Source organism: Tetranychus urticae, chromosome 1 (assembly GCF_039701765.1).
Source record: "Tetranychus urticae isolate SD_2017Ah chromosome 1, NJAU_TeUrti_SD_1.0, whole genome shotgun sequence".
NCBI lineage: Eukaryota > Metazoa > Arthropoda > Arachnida > Trombidiformes > Tetranychidae > Tetranychus > Tetranychus urticae.
Window position 1 is genome coordinate 14,590,340 of NC_142958.1, and position 15,743 is coordinate 14,606,082.

A 15,743-nucleotide genomic window follows, 5' to 3' on the forward strand; every position below is an offset into this window, starting at 1 on the left:
CACAGTAGTTTTGTACTGCCATCTGTTGACTCTCATTATAGTCAATTCTGGTTTTCATTTCTAGTTTTGTAGCAATTTAAGGTAAAAATGTATCAAGTTTTGTGAAACGAATAAGTAAATTGTAGTTAATTAATGATATTTTATCTCTAATGTCTCGTCAATATATCATGACGATATCAATTATGTACCGTTTCAGTGAGGATAATCAATAAATTATTATTTGTTCTTAAACTTGCGTATTCAGATTCTTACGGTTGTCTGACAATATTGACTAACATGAAGCTTTTCAGAATTGAATATGAGAAAGAATAGGAATGAAGGAATAAAATTTGATAAGACTAATAATTTCCAATAGTAATAGTATTTGTTTCTTTTTATTATTAATCATTCAACAATATTTATATGCGATATCTTTTTTTCATGAGACTCAAAGGTTGCAATCTGTTAAATTTATTTAAGGTCACAGGAGGACATTTAATTGGCTTTAATTATTAATATAATCAGTTTATTAAATTTTAATCAGTAATTAATTTTTCCACTCAAATATGGTTCTCATATTTGTTAAAGAAAGTAGAATGATAAAGATGATCCAAAAAATGAATGGGGAAAAGATGAAAACAACGTCAATGGTTAAGACGATTTATCCAATATTTGGTTTTGAGGCACAGATATTAAAACAGCACAAAATGATATCAAACAAAACAATTATAATTACAAGCTCAATCAATCAGGCAATGAAAATGATGAAAGAGAGAGAGAGAGAAAGAAAAAGATGGCTTCCATAATTGTGTACAATTTTTTCAACGTTTGACAGTTTTGTTCAGGTTGTGATCTTAAGCGTCACCAAAATTACCATTTTTATTATAAAAAAGTTTATAATCAATAGCGGCTAAAAAACAGAAATTTGAATGCCAATTCAACTCTTATTACTTGGTTCTTCCTCAACAATATTGGTATTATTGTTGTTATTGTTACCAGTGTTGCTTTTGGCACCTTTCAGTCCTAAAGGGGATAATTTTCGTGAAAAGCGAAGTCTAAAGGCTTCAGATTCGGACCAACGTCTATTCAATCCACCCGAGTCTAAATCATTATCATGAGGAAAGGTTGTTGTGGTCACTTTTGTTGGTACACCTGATGCTGAATCACTTTTGGGTGGCGATGAACCATCCAAACTTAAACTCACAGTTAAGTTATTTGGTAATGTTGCTGATGATGATGGTGATGGTGACATACTTGTTGCATCACAAGCGCTATTATTACTTGATTTGTTTTTACTTCGTTGACTGGAAGAAGCATGGCGAGATCGTAATGGGTTGCGAAAACTTTCTAGAAAATGGCGTTTACTATTACTTCGAGTTGTTGACGGTGTTGTGGGTTCATTTGAGGTTGGAGTTGATGGAGAGGACGATGATGGATTCAATTTTGATTCTTGTGATGTTTCCGATTGGCCTGTGGTTGATGAAAGAGCTGTTGTTGCAGTTGATGAATATAAAGTCGCTGGTGAAATGGACGATGTTAATGTTGATGGAATTGATGATATTAATGGGACTGATGATCTTTTCCATATACTACTACTACTACTACCACTATTTTCGTCTTGATAAGATTTGGGTGAGGCTGGTGATGAGGTTAGTCGTGATGAGAGACCAAGAACGGGCGAGGAAAGTTTCTTGTCTCGGCTAATGCGTTTACTGAAAGTCATGCCTTTAGGATTTTTGAGAGACTTGGAAGACACTAGAGGACAAGGAGCTGGTGATGGGGAAGAGGAAGAAGATGGTGAAATTGAGGCTGAGGATGGAGACGAGGATACATTAAGGGTACTTAGTAAATTGGAGGACCAATTGGCGGTTATATTTGTTGTCGAGTTAACACCGGCTATATTGGGTAAAATATCTTTTGAGCTTGATTCTTTTCGCTGTCTGTGAGCTGAGGCTGGATGTGAAAAGGTTTTACGTAAACATGGATTCCAAAGTGAACCCAATTCTGGCGCAGAACTGGTTAAACAAATCACAAGTGCCATTTATAATTGTTAGAGTATTATGATGAACAAAGCGTCAATTGCAGCATTTGATAGAAAAAAAGAAAGAAAAGAAGAGCAATGTTTCGAGTTAGTACATTTCATTTAGTAAATTTAGTCATGCAAATAAAAAATAGTGTCTTTTCACAAGGCAAGGGATACTGGCTAAATAATACGTTCAGTAAAGTTATAATCGAGTTCACAGTTAAGGTCAAAGATCGTGAAAAATTTGTAACACTAATCAAAAAATCATCAGCTGATCTGAAAGCTGAAATCCAAGTTAACCCCATCTTGTGTTAATAAAGTGACCCTTGTTAATGAAGCTTAATCAATCAGAGATGGCAGCATCCAAATGTAACTCAAGGAATGAAATTGATCTGATTCAAGCTAAACAAGCTGACAATTAATTTGTGTAGAGACAGAGTGAATCTAAATTTGATTAATTTGATGCAAAGTGTTTTTCCAATTTGATTGAATGAATTGTATAAGATTTCAAGATTCTATGGCAAATTGATGTTTAACCTTAAACCTTTCAATGAATTAAACTGAATAAAAGTCTTAACCTCAATATTTACCTTAACCTTTGTTGAAACGAGGAAAAAAAATATTGTGTATTAAACTTGTGAATGAAAAGCTCTTTTAGACATTAATCAAACTAAAAATTGATTTGTCTTGAATTGTCGTAAAAGGATCCAATTGACGGCAAAGAACAGTACTTTTTGTTAACTGTTAAAGTGAAAATTAACAAATCATTTGTTGTGTTAGCTTGACTAACTAAATAACGATAAGTAATATGAATTATTTACAATAAGTCCTTTTGTTAATTTTATTATTATATTATATTTCAACCTCTTGGAGTTGTATGTATTTATATAATTTGCTTTATCAGCATTTTCCTTGCAATTCATTTTTATTTTCATCTTCATCGTCTTCTTCATCATCTTATTTCTTTTGTTTCCTGCCTTTATGCTCAAATATATTATGTTTACATTGTTGAATCAGATAATATTGTTCAACTTGATAATAATAGTAATGTTGATGATAATGTGAAGCTGAAGAGGAACAAGTTGTAATAGAAATAATATTAACTCGAACAGAAATATAATAATAAAATTAAATTTTCTTTCCTTAGCATTCATCATCATCAGTTTTTTGCTTCTTGGGTTCATTTCATTTCAAATGTAATGAACTCAAACAGAGATCTTAACAAGTCAAGACAATTATGAATTATCAAGAGTCAAAATCGTCTTTTTGCTTGCTTGATGCTTTTATTGTTCACTCTTGATTTAAAGCCTACAATTAAACCTATTAACAATCTAACGGAAGAAAATTAAATTACTGTAAAGTCAAACTTCAATAAGAGTGGATCAATAATTGATTGGAAAGGTAAGCAAAAAGACAAAAAAATAACAACAACAGGGGAAAGTTAAGTTGGATGCTGTTTATCTGCAACAAAGCAAACGTTCACTGAATTAATTAAATTGGATAATATTTGGGTTAGTATATTGATCAAAGTATAAATATTAATAGCAAGTAGTATTAACAGTTGATGGAGGGTTAAAGGAGGAATAATGTGGAGGAAAAAGAAACGAAATGGTTTGCCAAAGATAAAATGGCAAATAGTAATAGTAATAATAGTAAATAATAATGATAAACATTACACTTCTTTGGTTAATTCCTTTTGATAAGCAATTGGTGACTGAAGGGCTCTTAGGAAGTCCAATTGAGTTTCCAGAATAGCTTGAATATTGCGAACCCATTCACATCTTTCATCGGGATCAGTTGCTTGTATCACAAAGGCGAGTCCCTCTTGTTGAGGATCTTTTGATTTCAATATAAATTTGGATTCATCATCATCGGCTGATTTCTCGTTGAGTGACATCTTATTAACCTGAAGATGAGCCTTGTAAATATAGCTTGGCTGGCTAAATTGAGTTTTGGCACCAAGTATCTCACTGAAAATGATTATTTGTTCAAACAGGAAAACTTGGCGTTCTCTGAGTTTAATCGATGAAACCAGTGAGGCTGTAATAGGTTCACGGGTATCGGCCACATTGAGAATACCTTGTAACAAGAGCTTTCCTTGAGCAGTAATTTTACCATCAAATCCTTGTAAACGGCTAACATTCATCATATCATTGGCTGTTTTGGGTACAACATGCATAATTTGAACAGCTCGTCTCAAATTATCCAATTCATTGATTAAAGCGGCTTTCTCGGTGTGCTTCAGAATATCATTCAGCAACAATTGGTATTTCATAATTCGTTGAACAGGTTTAATGAGTAAATCAGGTAGTTGAAGTTTATGGCCCAATTTAATCCGTACTTCCTATAGGAGAAAAATAAAGAGACAAGAAAACAGATTAACAAATTGCTGTCTGTTAAATCAGGTTTGGAGTGAAATCAAGTGTTACCATTTTTGACTTGGTTGTTATATCTTTTTTTCTAGTTCTCAAGAGCAACTTGGGAGTGAAAACTTATTAATATTTTGATTGAAAGCTTTGTGTTTCGACATGTTTGGGTGTGAATGGCTGATACAGAAACATGCGATCCAACATTGTAAGAGATTGAATTTATTAGGATTGGATCCCGGCCTTGATTGATGATTATGATAATGTAAGTTACTACTTAAATTGAAGATTCTAATGCTCAGAATGACTAGGAAATTAAATTATCTGATGGAAATTCCCATTTATTATACTAGTTTGTGATGATGATTAACTTCAATAAAACAAACCAAGCACAAAAACTTAAAACATATGTTCCTCTCTCTCTTTCAACCTTCGCCACTAGGGCTTTTTCAATATAACTCAATGCATTACAATTGTATCTTTCCAATCAAAAGCAGGTAACCCTAGCGGTAAATGTAAACGTGAAATATTATACTTTTAACTACGCACATTTCAACCATTGTATTTATATGTTTATTATGATTATTTTTTATACTGAATTTAACTAAACCATTTGTACCCTGATATTCCTATGTCCCATGAGAGACATATATACTCCGAACTTTTCTCTAACATTATCAATAAAGTTTGACTTAACTTTCAACTTTGCCTCTTCACTCCCTTGTGCTGCCCTCTCTCCTTCTTACTCTTCACTTAAAACCGAAAGGTTTTAGAATAGTAAGATCCCTCCCCTTTCTCTCTTACTTTTCACTTTTGGTTCATCTCCATAGAAAAGTAAGTTCAATCTTCCTCTTTTGACTGTTAACAGTTGTGAAAAGGTTTTAGAATAGTAAGATCCCTCCCCTTTCTCTCTTACTTTTCACTTTTGGTTCATCTCCATAGAAAAGTAAGTTCAATCTTCCTCTTTTGACTGTTAACAGTTGTGAACGGTCACATTTGGCGCAGTCGACAGGATCTCTTCTCCTGTTTTGAACAGACGTATCTCTTGTCTCCATCTATCAGCCAACTCTTCCAGCCTAATTGTCCTTTGGTGGAACCGAACCCCCTAAAACCAGTTTGCCGACCCAGCTTCCTCCGTCCTTTGGTAACTCCTGAAGTTCAAGCTGTTGAAACTCCCGCTGGTCCTTCTGCTCCATCTAGTGGTCCAATTTAACCTGGTAAAGCCGAGAACAAAATGGCAAATGATCACGATGATACTAACCTCTCTGATCAAATATCCTCAGATCCAGATGCCCAAAGAGACAACCTCGACTCAAACCCAATCACAAATCCAAATCAACCAACCCATCCACCCTTGGTCAACCCAACAAATGTTCGTCTACCAACATTAATCCGTAATCCATACCTCCCGCCTACACCAGCAGTTCGATTCCAAGACCAAAATAGGAACCGTTTATCCACTACATCACAACTAGACACGACTATCGACCAACCAACGCAGTACATAACCTTACCACAGAAGAAGGTTCTCAAATGTTATACTGGCGAACCATCTGGTATCCGCATCCAAGCTTGGTTAGTCCTGTACGAAAGACATGTCAACACCAACGATCCATACACCCTTATCAGAGACTTAGTCTACAGCCTAGACAAAGAAGCTCTAAGTTGGTACGCCGAAGAAATCGCAACTGAAGAGCATGTTGATTGGAACACTGTCAAATCTTTAATGATCACTCGCTTCGGTTCTGAATTCAAGGACCCACTTCTCGAAGCTCAACGTATCCGTCTTGAGCGTACAGAGACAGTGACGGAGTATTATCGCCGTAAGATAAAACTCCTTCGTGAAGCAAAATTGGCTGAACATCAAGTCATCTCTCAACTAACTTCTGGTTTACCCTTTGCTTGGACTCTCCATATGAGTTCTGGACGCCCTCGTACACTCTCTGATTGGCTCGAAATAGCCACTGAAACCGAAATGCGTTACAAACAAAAGGAAAAATTCCTAACAAAGCAACAACCAAAGAAACCCGCTGCTAAAACATTGGTCGCCGCACCTCCACATAACAATAGCCGCCCTCGTCAATCTGCTGAACGCCGTCCTCCAGTCTGTAGGTACTGTGAAAGACTTGGTAAAAAGGAAAACCATTGGCATCGTGAATGTCCTAATCGTTCTCAAACCAGTCAACCTCGACCATCGACCCACACTGCCGAGGAAGAACTCCATCCAGATGACCACGGAGACGTATGTTTCGCTAAAAACATATCTCCAATACTGAAATTCATCGATATTCCACTAACAATCGAAGGTATTTCCGTCGAAGCCTTCATTGACACCGGTAGTACAATCAGCATTATGAGTCTAAAGACATGTAAACGACTCAACCTTCCTATCAACAATAAACAACAAATAACCATCAACCAATTAGAAGGTTCAACTAAGAGTGTTGGATACACTCTCGCCTCAACTACCATCCACAAAACAACCAAGACGATCAAGTATCACATCATCTCCAACTTCCGCTATCCAATCTTAATCGGTCTCAACACCAGTATCGAATTCGGTCTTCACCTTAACCTAGAAGATAAGACTGTCAGCATTCGATCACCAGAGACTCAAGAATTAGTAACCCTGTTAGGAGAGACACATGAGAAAGATCAACTTGCCGCCCTCATTGAAAAACATAAATCTGCCTTCGCCCAAAATGAAACAGACATTGGCCGCATCACCGTTGCCAAACATCGGATTACCACTATAAACCATCCTCCAATTCAACTTAGGGCCTATCGTCGTCCTCAAGCCGAACTTGATGAAATAAGTCGTCAAGTTAAAGAATACAAAGAAAAAGGATTGGTTCGTGATAGTGAAAGTCCTTGGGCCTTCCCAGTCACATGTGTACCAAAGAAAGACGGTGGTACACGACTCTGCATAGATTTCCGTCGTCTCAATGCCCTCACCATAGATGACAAGATGCCGCTGCCACGGATCAATGATGTCATTGATCGTCTTCAAGGTAGTAAGTACTTCTCGACACTTGACGTCAAATGGGGATATTGGCATATTGAGATGGACCCAGAAAGCATCGAGAAAACTGCTTTCGTAACCCATGAAGGACACTATGAATGGCTCGTCATGCCATTTGGTCTTAAAAACGCCCCCGCAACTTTTCAAAGAATTCTACAAAGAGTACTTGGTTCTTTACTCTACAACGGAGCAATAAATTACTTAGATGACATCATCATTTACAGCAAAACATTCTCTGAACATCTCCAACTCTTAGAGAAGATCTTCACTCTTTGCAAGGATAACAACATCAAACTGAAGCTATCTAAATGCAACTTCGCGCAAAATGAAGTTGACTATCTTGGATACATCATCAGTTCTGAAGGAGTTAGTCCATCCAAACAAAAGGTCAAAGCTGTTGAACATTTTCCTGTTCCAAGTAATGTCAAGGAAGTTCGTCAATTCTTAGGACTTGCAAACTATTATCGTCGCTTCATAGACAAGTTCTCAACCATCTCTAAACCATTAACCAGACTCCTCTGTAAAAATATTTCTTTCCACTGGAAAGATGAACATCAAACCGCTTTTCAAATCCTCAAAAACAAGTTAATCAATGAACCAGTTCTCGCTATTTACAACAAAGATGAACCATGTACCCTTTACACTGACGCTTCAAAGATTGGTATTGGAGCTACGCTAGTTCAAACTGACAAACATGGTCTTGAACATCCCATTGCTTATTTTTCCAAAGCACTCAACGAACACCAAGGCAACTATACCGCATTCGAACTTGAATGCCTTGCAGTTGTAGAAGCTGTTGATCACTTCGAAGCTTATCTTAGCCTCCCATTCAAAGTCATCACCGATCATAGTGCATTGAAATGGCTCCTCACACTCAAGAAACCCAAAGGAAGACTCTATCGCTGGAGTATCAAGCTCTCTACTCGATCCTATGAGCTATTTCATCGAGCTGGCGTCTCTCAACAACACGTTGATGCCTTATCAAGAGCCCCAGTTACTTTCCTCATCGATGCTGATGAAATCAAGCAACATCAAGCTACCACTGACTTTTCTCATATCCAACAATCTTTCAAAGTGGATGGCATCGTCACCGTGAAAACTCGTGGTTCCACTCGAGCAATCATTCCACCAACACTCCGTAATAAAGTCTTGCAGCATTTTCACGACGATTACAGTCACCCTGGGAAAAACAAGACTGTAAAACTTATTACTCGTTTCTATTGGTGGCCTCATATGATCTCAGACATCAAAGCTTATGTCGATTCATGCCGTTCATGCCAGCTTGTCAAGCAAACCCATCGTCCAAGTATTGGTCAAATGATCCTCCCTTCAGTTGATCTCGAACCTGGTGATCTCGTCGGCCTCGATACTATAGTCATGGGACCTGCAGCTGGTAGTACTCGACATAAGTACATTCAAGTCTTCATAGACCACTTTTCACGTTATGTTTGGGCCTTTCCCACAACCACCAACACATCAGCATCAGTAGTAACCCTCCTAGACAAACTTATTCAATCTGGTATTCGCATCAAAGCTATTCTAACTGACTGTCACAAGAACTTCCAAAGTACAGTCTTGAAACAAGCTTTCAAACGCCACAACATAAAGCATATCTTTAGTACTCCATATCATCCACAAACCAACGGTATTGTCGAACGTATCAATGGAACTTTGATGGTCAAAGTAAGAGCTGCTTTACAAGATCATCCTCATCGTAAATGGACAACGCTCTTACCAAAGATTGTCACAGATTACAACAACACTCCACACGATATCACTGGTTATGCTCCTGCATATCTCTTCTTTGGAACTGATCCAACTCCGACTTTCTCCGGTCAAACCAACAATCTCCAGGAAGCACGAGAATTAGCCCGGACCAGGACACGTACGGAACAAGAAAGAAGGAAACAAAGACATGACGCTAAACATCCCGTCGCAAACTTTGAGATTGGATCCAAAGTACTCAAGGAAGTACCATTTAACCATCCATCCAAAACTAAAGTCACAGCTAAGTATACAGGTCCATACTATGTCATCAAGAAGATCACGGACGTAACCTACATCATCTCGGAATCACTTTCAGGAACACCAATTCAAGCTCATTCATCCCAGCTCAAGCAGTTTGTTGATAGACAACAAACTCAAATTACAGTGGGCGAATGTGATGATGATTAACTTCAATAAAACAAACCAAGCACAAAAACTTAAAACATATGTTCCTCTCTCTCTTTCAACCTTCGCCACTAGGGCTTTTTCAATATAACTCAATGCATTACAATTGTATCTTTCCAATCAAAAGCAGGTAACCCTAGCGGTAAATGTAAACGTGAAATATTATACTTTTAACTACGCACATTTCAACCATTGTATTTATATGTTTATTATGATTATTTTTTATACTGAATTTAACTAAACCATTTGTACCCTGATATTCCTATGTCCCATGAGAGACATATATACTCCGAACTTTTCTCTAACATTATCAATAAAGTTTGACTTAACTTTCAACTTTGCCTCTTCACTCCCTTGTGCTGCCCTCTCTCCTTCTTACTCTTCACTTAAAACCGAAAGGTTTTAGAATAGTAAGATCCCTCCCCTTTCTCTCTTACTTTTCACTTTTGGTTCATCTCCATAGAAAAGTAAGTTCAATCTTCCTCTTTTGACTGTTAACAGTTGTGAACGGTCACAAGTTAAATGTTTGCTACTTTAAATTGCACAATTTATATTACAATTTGTAAAAAAAAGTAAAATGATCCAAAAGATATCGATTACTGTTTGAGTAGATCTTCAAAGGATTAATTATGTAACGTCCCCTCAATTGTTGTTATTGTCTTGATTTTACTAAATTTTGCATTTGTTTTCCTTAATTTATTAATTATTATCAGACACTTTTGTATATTTAATTGTGTTACAGATTTTTAAACTAAACACTTAATGAGATGTGTTCAAATTGGTTATTCACATTATTAAGTGAAGAACTTGTAATTACACCAATTGGGTGTTTCCATTGGAACCTACTTTTGTACCTTCTTAATTTATCAATTATTTTACTAATTAACTTACTTGTCCTGATTATAATAAGCTAATTGATGGTTACATGGTTAATCAATGTGAATTATTGATATGTTTACTCAAATATTTGCTTCTACTTCAACATGGACTAAGCCTGAGATCTCTAACATAACCTGAAGTCTTATTTCTAATAAATTTATCCATAGTAATGGTAAATTATTCAATCAAATATTCTACTAATGTGGAGCCAATCTAGAAAAGCTTATCCTGTGAGATTGGATGTTATATATGGAACTATCGGAGAATCTTGAAGACTTGTGGAGACAAATTTTTGGGTTAATCAAGCTCTATTTTAACCAGTTGTATCAAATCAATTGAAGCATCCAAATGAAGGCGAATCAAAATTGCAATAAAATGAAGTCAAGGAGCTTAAAAGTGGAAAGAAATGTAATCAAAAAGTGCAATATGGAAGTTGGAATCCAAAATGGAACGAGAAAGCAAGACGAGATTTTGATGAACAAAACTGGATATTACTTAATAACTACAGATTAAATGTTATCCATGTGGTTAAAAAAAGTTAATCATGAAACTGACAGTGTGAGTTGTGAGTAAAAATGAAGTCATAACAATCAACAGAGGAAAAATGCGAGATAGCCTTAACTGTCTATTCCGTGAACCAGAAAACAGTGGAACCAATTTTGTTAGCAAGACAAAAAGTGACAAATAATAAATGATAAGCAAGCAATAGACTCAAAGGTTGCAAAGTTTCTTCCATGATAAAGATTATGATGATGATCACTATACAACATGATGATAATAAGCAAGATGATGGTAAAGTAGATGTTAGTGAATTAGAGGGTGAATAAGATTGTGAATAAGATGTTGCTGAATATGATAATAAAGTGTTGTCAAAAACAGTTGAAATGAAGTGAGCAAAAGTAATCTTGAAACTGTTAGTCTCTGTATTGAAGCTAAATATTATCCTAAATAAATGATCATGCCAGAAATGAGATGAAATTGAATCAATGAAGAGAAATGAATTGAAAGGAAAAGATGAAGATGAAGATGAAGAGAGTTGAGAAGAAAAAATTTGATTCTCAATTGAATGTTGATTATGTTTACTTGCATTGAATGCAATAACAAGAAGCAAGAGTAACAATGTGAGCAAAAACAAGTAACATTCAGTTAACTTGTAAACTTGGACTCAAAAGCTTCTCCCAATTCATTTATCGATCATGAAGATCAACAGTAGAGATGGCGAAGAGGGAAAAAACAAAATGATGATGATGAAGGATGAAAGAATAGAGTTGAAAGACTGCAAAAAATACAAGCAAAGGTATAATATTAACTTGGTAAGAATCGTGGTTCTACAAACAAGTCTGAAGATATATATTCGTATGATATTATATATCGATCTGTTTTGACAGAACTTTTTTTTCCATTAACTTTTGCTATAAGCATTCTGACATCTTGAGGATTCAAAGAGGATTCATGTCAGTTCTGAATTGTTTTCTCCTTTTCATCATCTTCTTATTTTCATTCATTCATTCTTCTTCTTCACCTTCATCATCATTATCATCTTTCATTTCTCGACAATCTTATTCATCCAATTACAGGTAGTAAAGGGAACAAAGTTGAACATTTCAAGAAGAAAAAAGAGGAAAAGAAAAACAAAAAAAAGGTTCAATCATAGACAATATCCAATCATCATGATAACCATGATTGGAATTGAGTGGAAAAGGAATTTTTCCTTTTTTCTTTTCCAAAAAAATGTTCTCATTTCTGGTCAACTCCAGATTGTCCAGATTCATGGTCAATTCCTGTCATTAATACATTGAATTTGATTTTCATTTGCAATCAAAATATTGCCTTACAATCAGTAATCAAAGATGAAAATTGAATTTATCTCTTCAACTTCATTTCCAATCTGGAAACATCATTCAATATAAATCAGATTCATTATCATTTTCATGGCAATTTTTCACCTTCAATTGCTCATCAAACAGAAAAAGTGAAAAATATTTTTCATTTCCGTTTTGACAATTTAAACCTTTTCATCATTTCAAGGGTTAAACTTCATCATTGACAATTACGTGAGTTTAAATCATTGATTTATTCATTTTTTTCACTCTTCATTCATCAACTCGTTTTTTTCTCAGCTTCTTCATGATGAGAGGAAGAAGAAGGAAAAAAAGAGTTATTACATTTCGCTTCTTCTCTCCTCATTACTCTTAATTTACCTTGCAATTCACTTCAGACTCTATTATGTTATCAATTTTTACTTCTAACAATAATCAAAATTATGTTTTTATTACGGGAAAACAGTAAATTTTCAAGTTGCTCAAATGGCACCTTTTCATTAATAGACTCATCATCACCTTTCATTATCATGATAAATTGTTGAGATGATTTGCTTCAGGCTAAAACTGGTTATTTTCATTGGTAAACAACAAAAGATTCAAATGCATTTCCATTTAACCAGAAAACAAAATGTGAAATTAAATTAAATTTGAGAATCGATTTTTCCCCCTCAAAATTGTCAACCCAACAGTAAGGTTCAAATGCAGTAATAAAAAGGTTAATTTTGACAATTTATTCCTAAAACAAGAAGAAAAGGTAAAAATCTTTAGTCTATAATTTAATTTGCAAACCTGAAATCATTTTGTCACATTTTGTCCCAAAAAAGTCAAATTTTCAAACTCTTCAGAGTCTCAAATTTCTTAATGAAAATGATTTTTAAAGTGAATTAATTGACAGAATGATGAGGTTTTTGACCAAAGATTCAATTTTTAATGATTAATGTTTTTCTTCGAGTTTCTCAGATATTTTCACCCATCTCTTCCGACTGATCATTGACCATCGACTTTTGGACCAACTGTGCGATTTTAAACAAAAAAGGGCATTTACACATTACATTGTATTATAATACTTATTGATGGATTGAAATGTTATTTAATGCTGGACTCAACCCGGGAATATTGCCTGAAATTCTGGGTGAAAGTTGAATATTTGAGTCTCGAATGTCGATGGAACTTTTAAATCATTTTTAAAGTTGCATTTGAAATCAATTGGTGAGTGAAATCTGAAGACTTGAAAGTTTAAAACGTAATCAATTTTAGCAAAAAGATATTTTATTTATGATTTAAAATTTTAAAAGCAAAACAATTTTCATGAGGGAAACAAAATTGAAAACAAAATGGCTCGAGTAAAGAGATAAAATTTGATAGATTCAGGGAATTCTGTTGATCGATAAAATGGATTATTGCATGAATTAATATCAAATTTCTGTTTCATTTGATGAGAATCCATTGCTTTCAGCAAACTATAATAATTGAAGTCAATGAAAGTAAATAATTTAACCTGAAAAGGGCATTAAAGATGTTGAGACATTAAAAAGGTAAACATAAGTTTACTAATAATGCGACTGATTGCGATTCTCAATTTTATGTGTTTATTATCATCTGAGAAATGACAGGGAATGGAACTTGCTCAGAACTTGAAACAAGTTGAATAATTTAAATGAATTGATTAGAAGGAAATTTTGAATAACAAAAGGAATAAACTGATTGAACGTTTTCCTTTTTTACCCTGAAAAATGTTTGATTAAAAAGGATTTATCATTTCATTTTTGTCTCTATTGCATTACTTCAAGTTTACTCAACATTGGAAGATATTTTTATTAATAAATGGAAGAATGGCGAAAAAAAGAAATGAAAAGAAGAAAACAAAGTATGGTGAAAAAAAGGAATTTTCTCTGTCTGAATATCTTCTTTGGAATGATGATGATGATGATGATGATGAACTGAATGGTAAAGACTAAATGAATAAAAGATTCAGTTTCAAATGAATCATGCGTAAAGTTTCTTCTAACCTCTTCTTCTTCTTCTGTTCATGGAAATGTTCTGAAACCAGATAAGAGACGAAACTTTGAAACTCATGATGATGAGTGTGCGACATGAGGGATAAACAGTAAACTGATAAGATACTGAAAGAGACAATAAATCTGATGGGAATTTCATCTCTTATTAAGATTCAGTAAAAGAAGTAAAGAGCCAGCAAAGGAAACAGTAAACTGTAAAAATGAGTTTGCTTTTTAGATTGTATTGATGAAATTATCCGAAAATTGGATGAAGGCGTAAAAAAGGCTTCAAGATGATCATTTCATGACACAAAATTCAGAGTGAAATGGAGACTTGGGAATATCGCAAGAGTTGTTAGGGAAGAAGAAGAAGAGGAAAAAAATGGAAAGTTATATTAACATTGCATGATAAACTGGAAGATGAAGAGAGTTGGTTAATTTCAATGTTGCGATTAATGAAAATGAGTAAATCGAGTTTACTGTTGAATAGAGTCGTTGTTGGCCTTTAATTGTAATCTTATTTAGATTATTATAAATACTAAATTAGTATCAAGTAATGTTTTCCTTCAGACGTTAAGCTTTTTTTAGGCGACTCTTTGTCTGTCTGGTTGTGCAGACAAGTGAGACTTGTTAGGTTGAAGTTGAAGCTGTTGAAAGGGTTTGCTTGTTAAAACTGGGAGAATGCTTTTAACGCTTAAACACGTTTAAAACGCTTTATTTGTGCCTAATTTTTCGAGTTTCAACTTGAGCCACAATTGAAATCAACTTCAATTAACCTGGAAAATCTATTGAAAGGTGAAAAAATTGAACAACTTGCTATTATGTAGCTTTGGTACTCAATGAACCACTTATTCAACTTGTTAACGAGTTATCGACAATCTAAAGCAAACATAATCTGTTACTATGTCTGGATCTGGATCAATCACAGTGAAAGGAAGAAAATATCGCAAAATCAAATAATAAAAGTATATTTACTTGAGACTGACTGATTACTCAAATCATACCCAAAACAAACCAGAATCGAACCAGAAATAAAACTCTCTTTCAATGCAAATCAATCAATTAGGTTCATCACTACAAGCGATTGTTTTGCTGCATAAAAGTGACTATCATATGAATGACTGACAGTAGTTGACTCTAAATCAAGAGTCGATAGAAGGCGAAAATTTCATTAAATATTAATATTCCAGCTTTAACTCGTGAACATTATCTCGGATCGAGTCTGGAATAGCTAAGCGACTAAAAAATGTTATCTATACCATATATAAAGTCAAAACATGAAATTTTTGCGTAAAGATTGTGGCCAAACTAAAAGGATTCTAAATAAAATTTTTTTACAGCCTGAAAGTCATGATTAAACTACATCCACGAAAAATAGTCTGAACTTTATCGGAATTCAGGTACCTGAGAAATTAGCGTTCAAACAGGGTAGGGGAAAAAATGCAGAATCCGTATCTTTTAGCATTGACTTTGGGGGATAAA

General features: G+C 34.6%; 1 protein-coding gene across 2 annotated transcripts in view; it reads right to left on the reverse strand.

Moving 5' to 3' along the window:
- Positions 1-345: 345 nt before the first annotated feature.
- Positions 346-15,743, reverse strand: part of LOC107367680 (uncharacterized) — a 32,309-nt gene continuing 16,911 nt past the window's right edge. For both annotated transcript variants that reach the window (XM_089265967.1, XM_015935416.3), the window contains exons 4-5: positions 3,679-4,346; positions 346-1,994 (exon numbers count right to left, since the gene is read on the reverse strand). In XM_089265967.1, the coding sequence (XP_089122093.1) occupies positions 917-1,994; positions 3,679-4,346 (1,746 nt within the window). In that variant the 3' untranslated portion in view covers positions 346-916. The remainder of the gene's footprint in view (positions 1,995-3,678; positions 4,347-15,743) is intronic.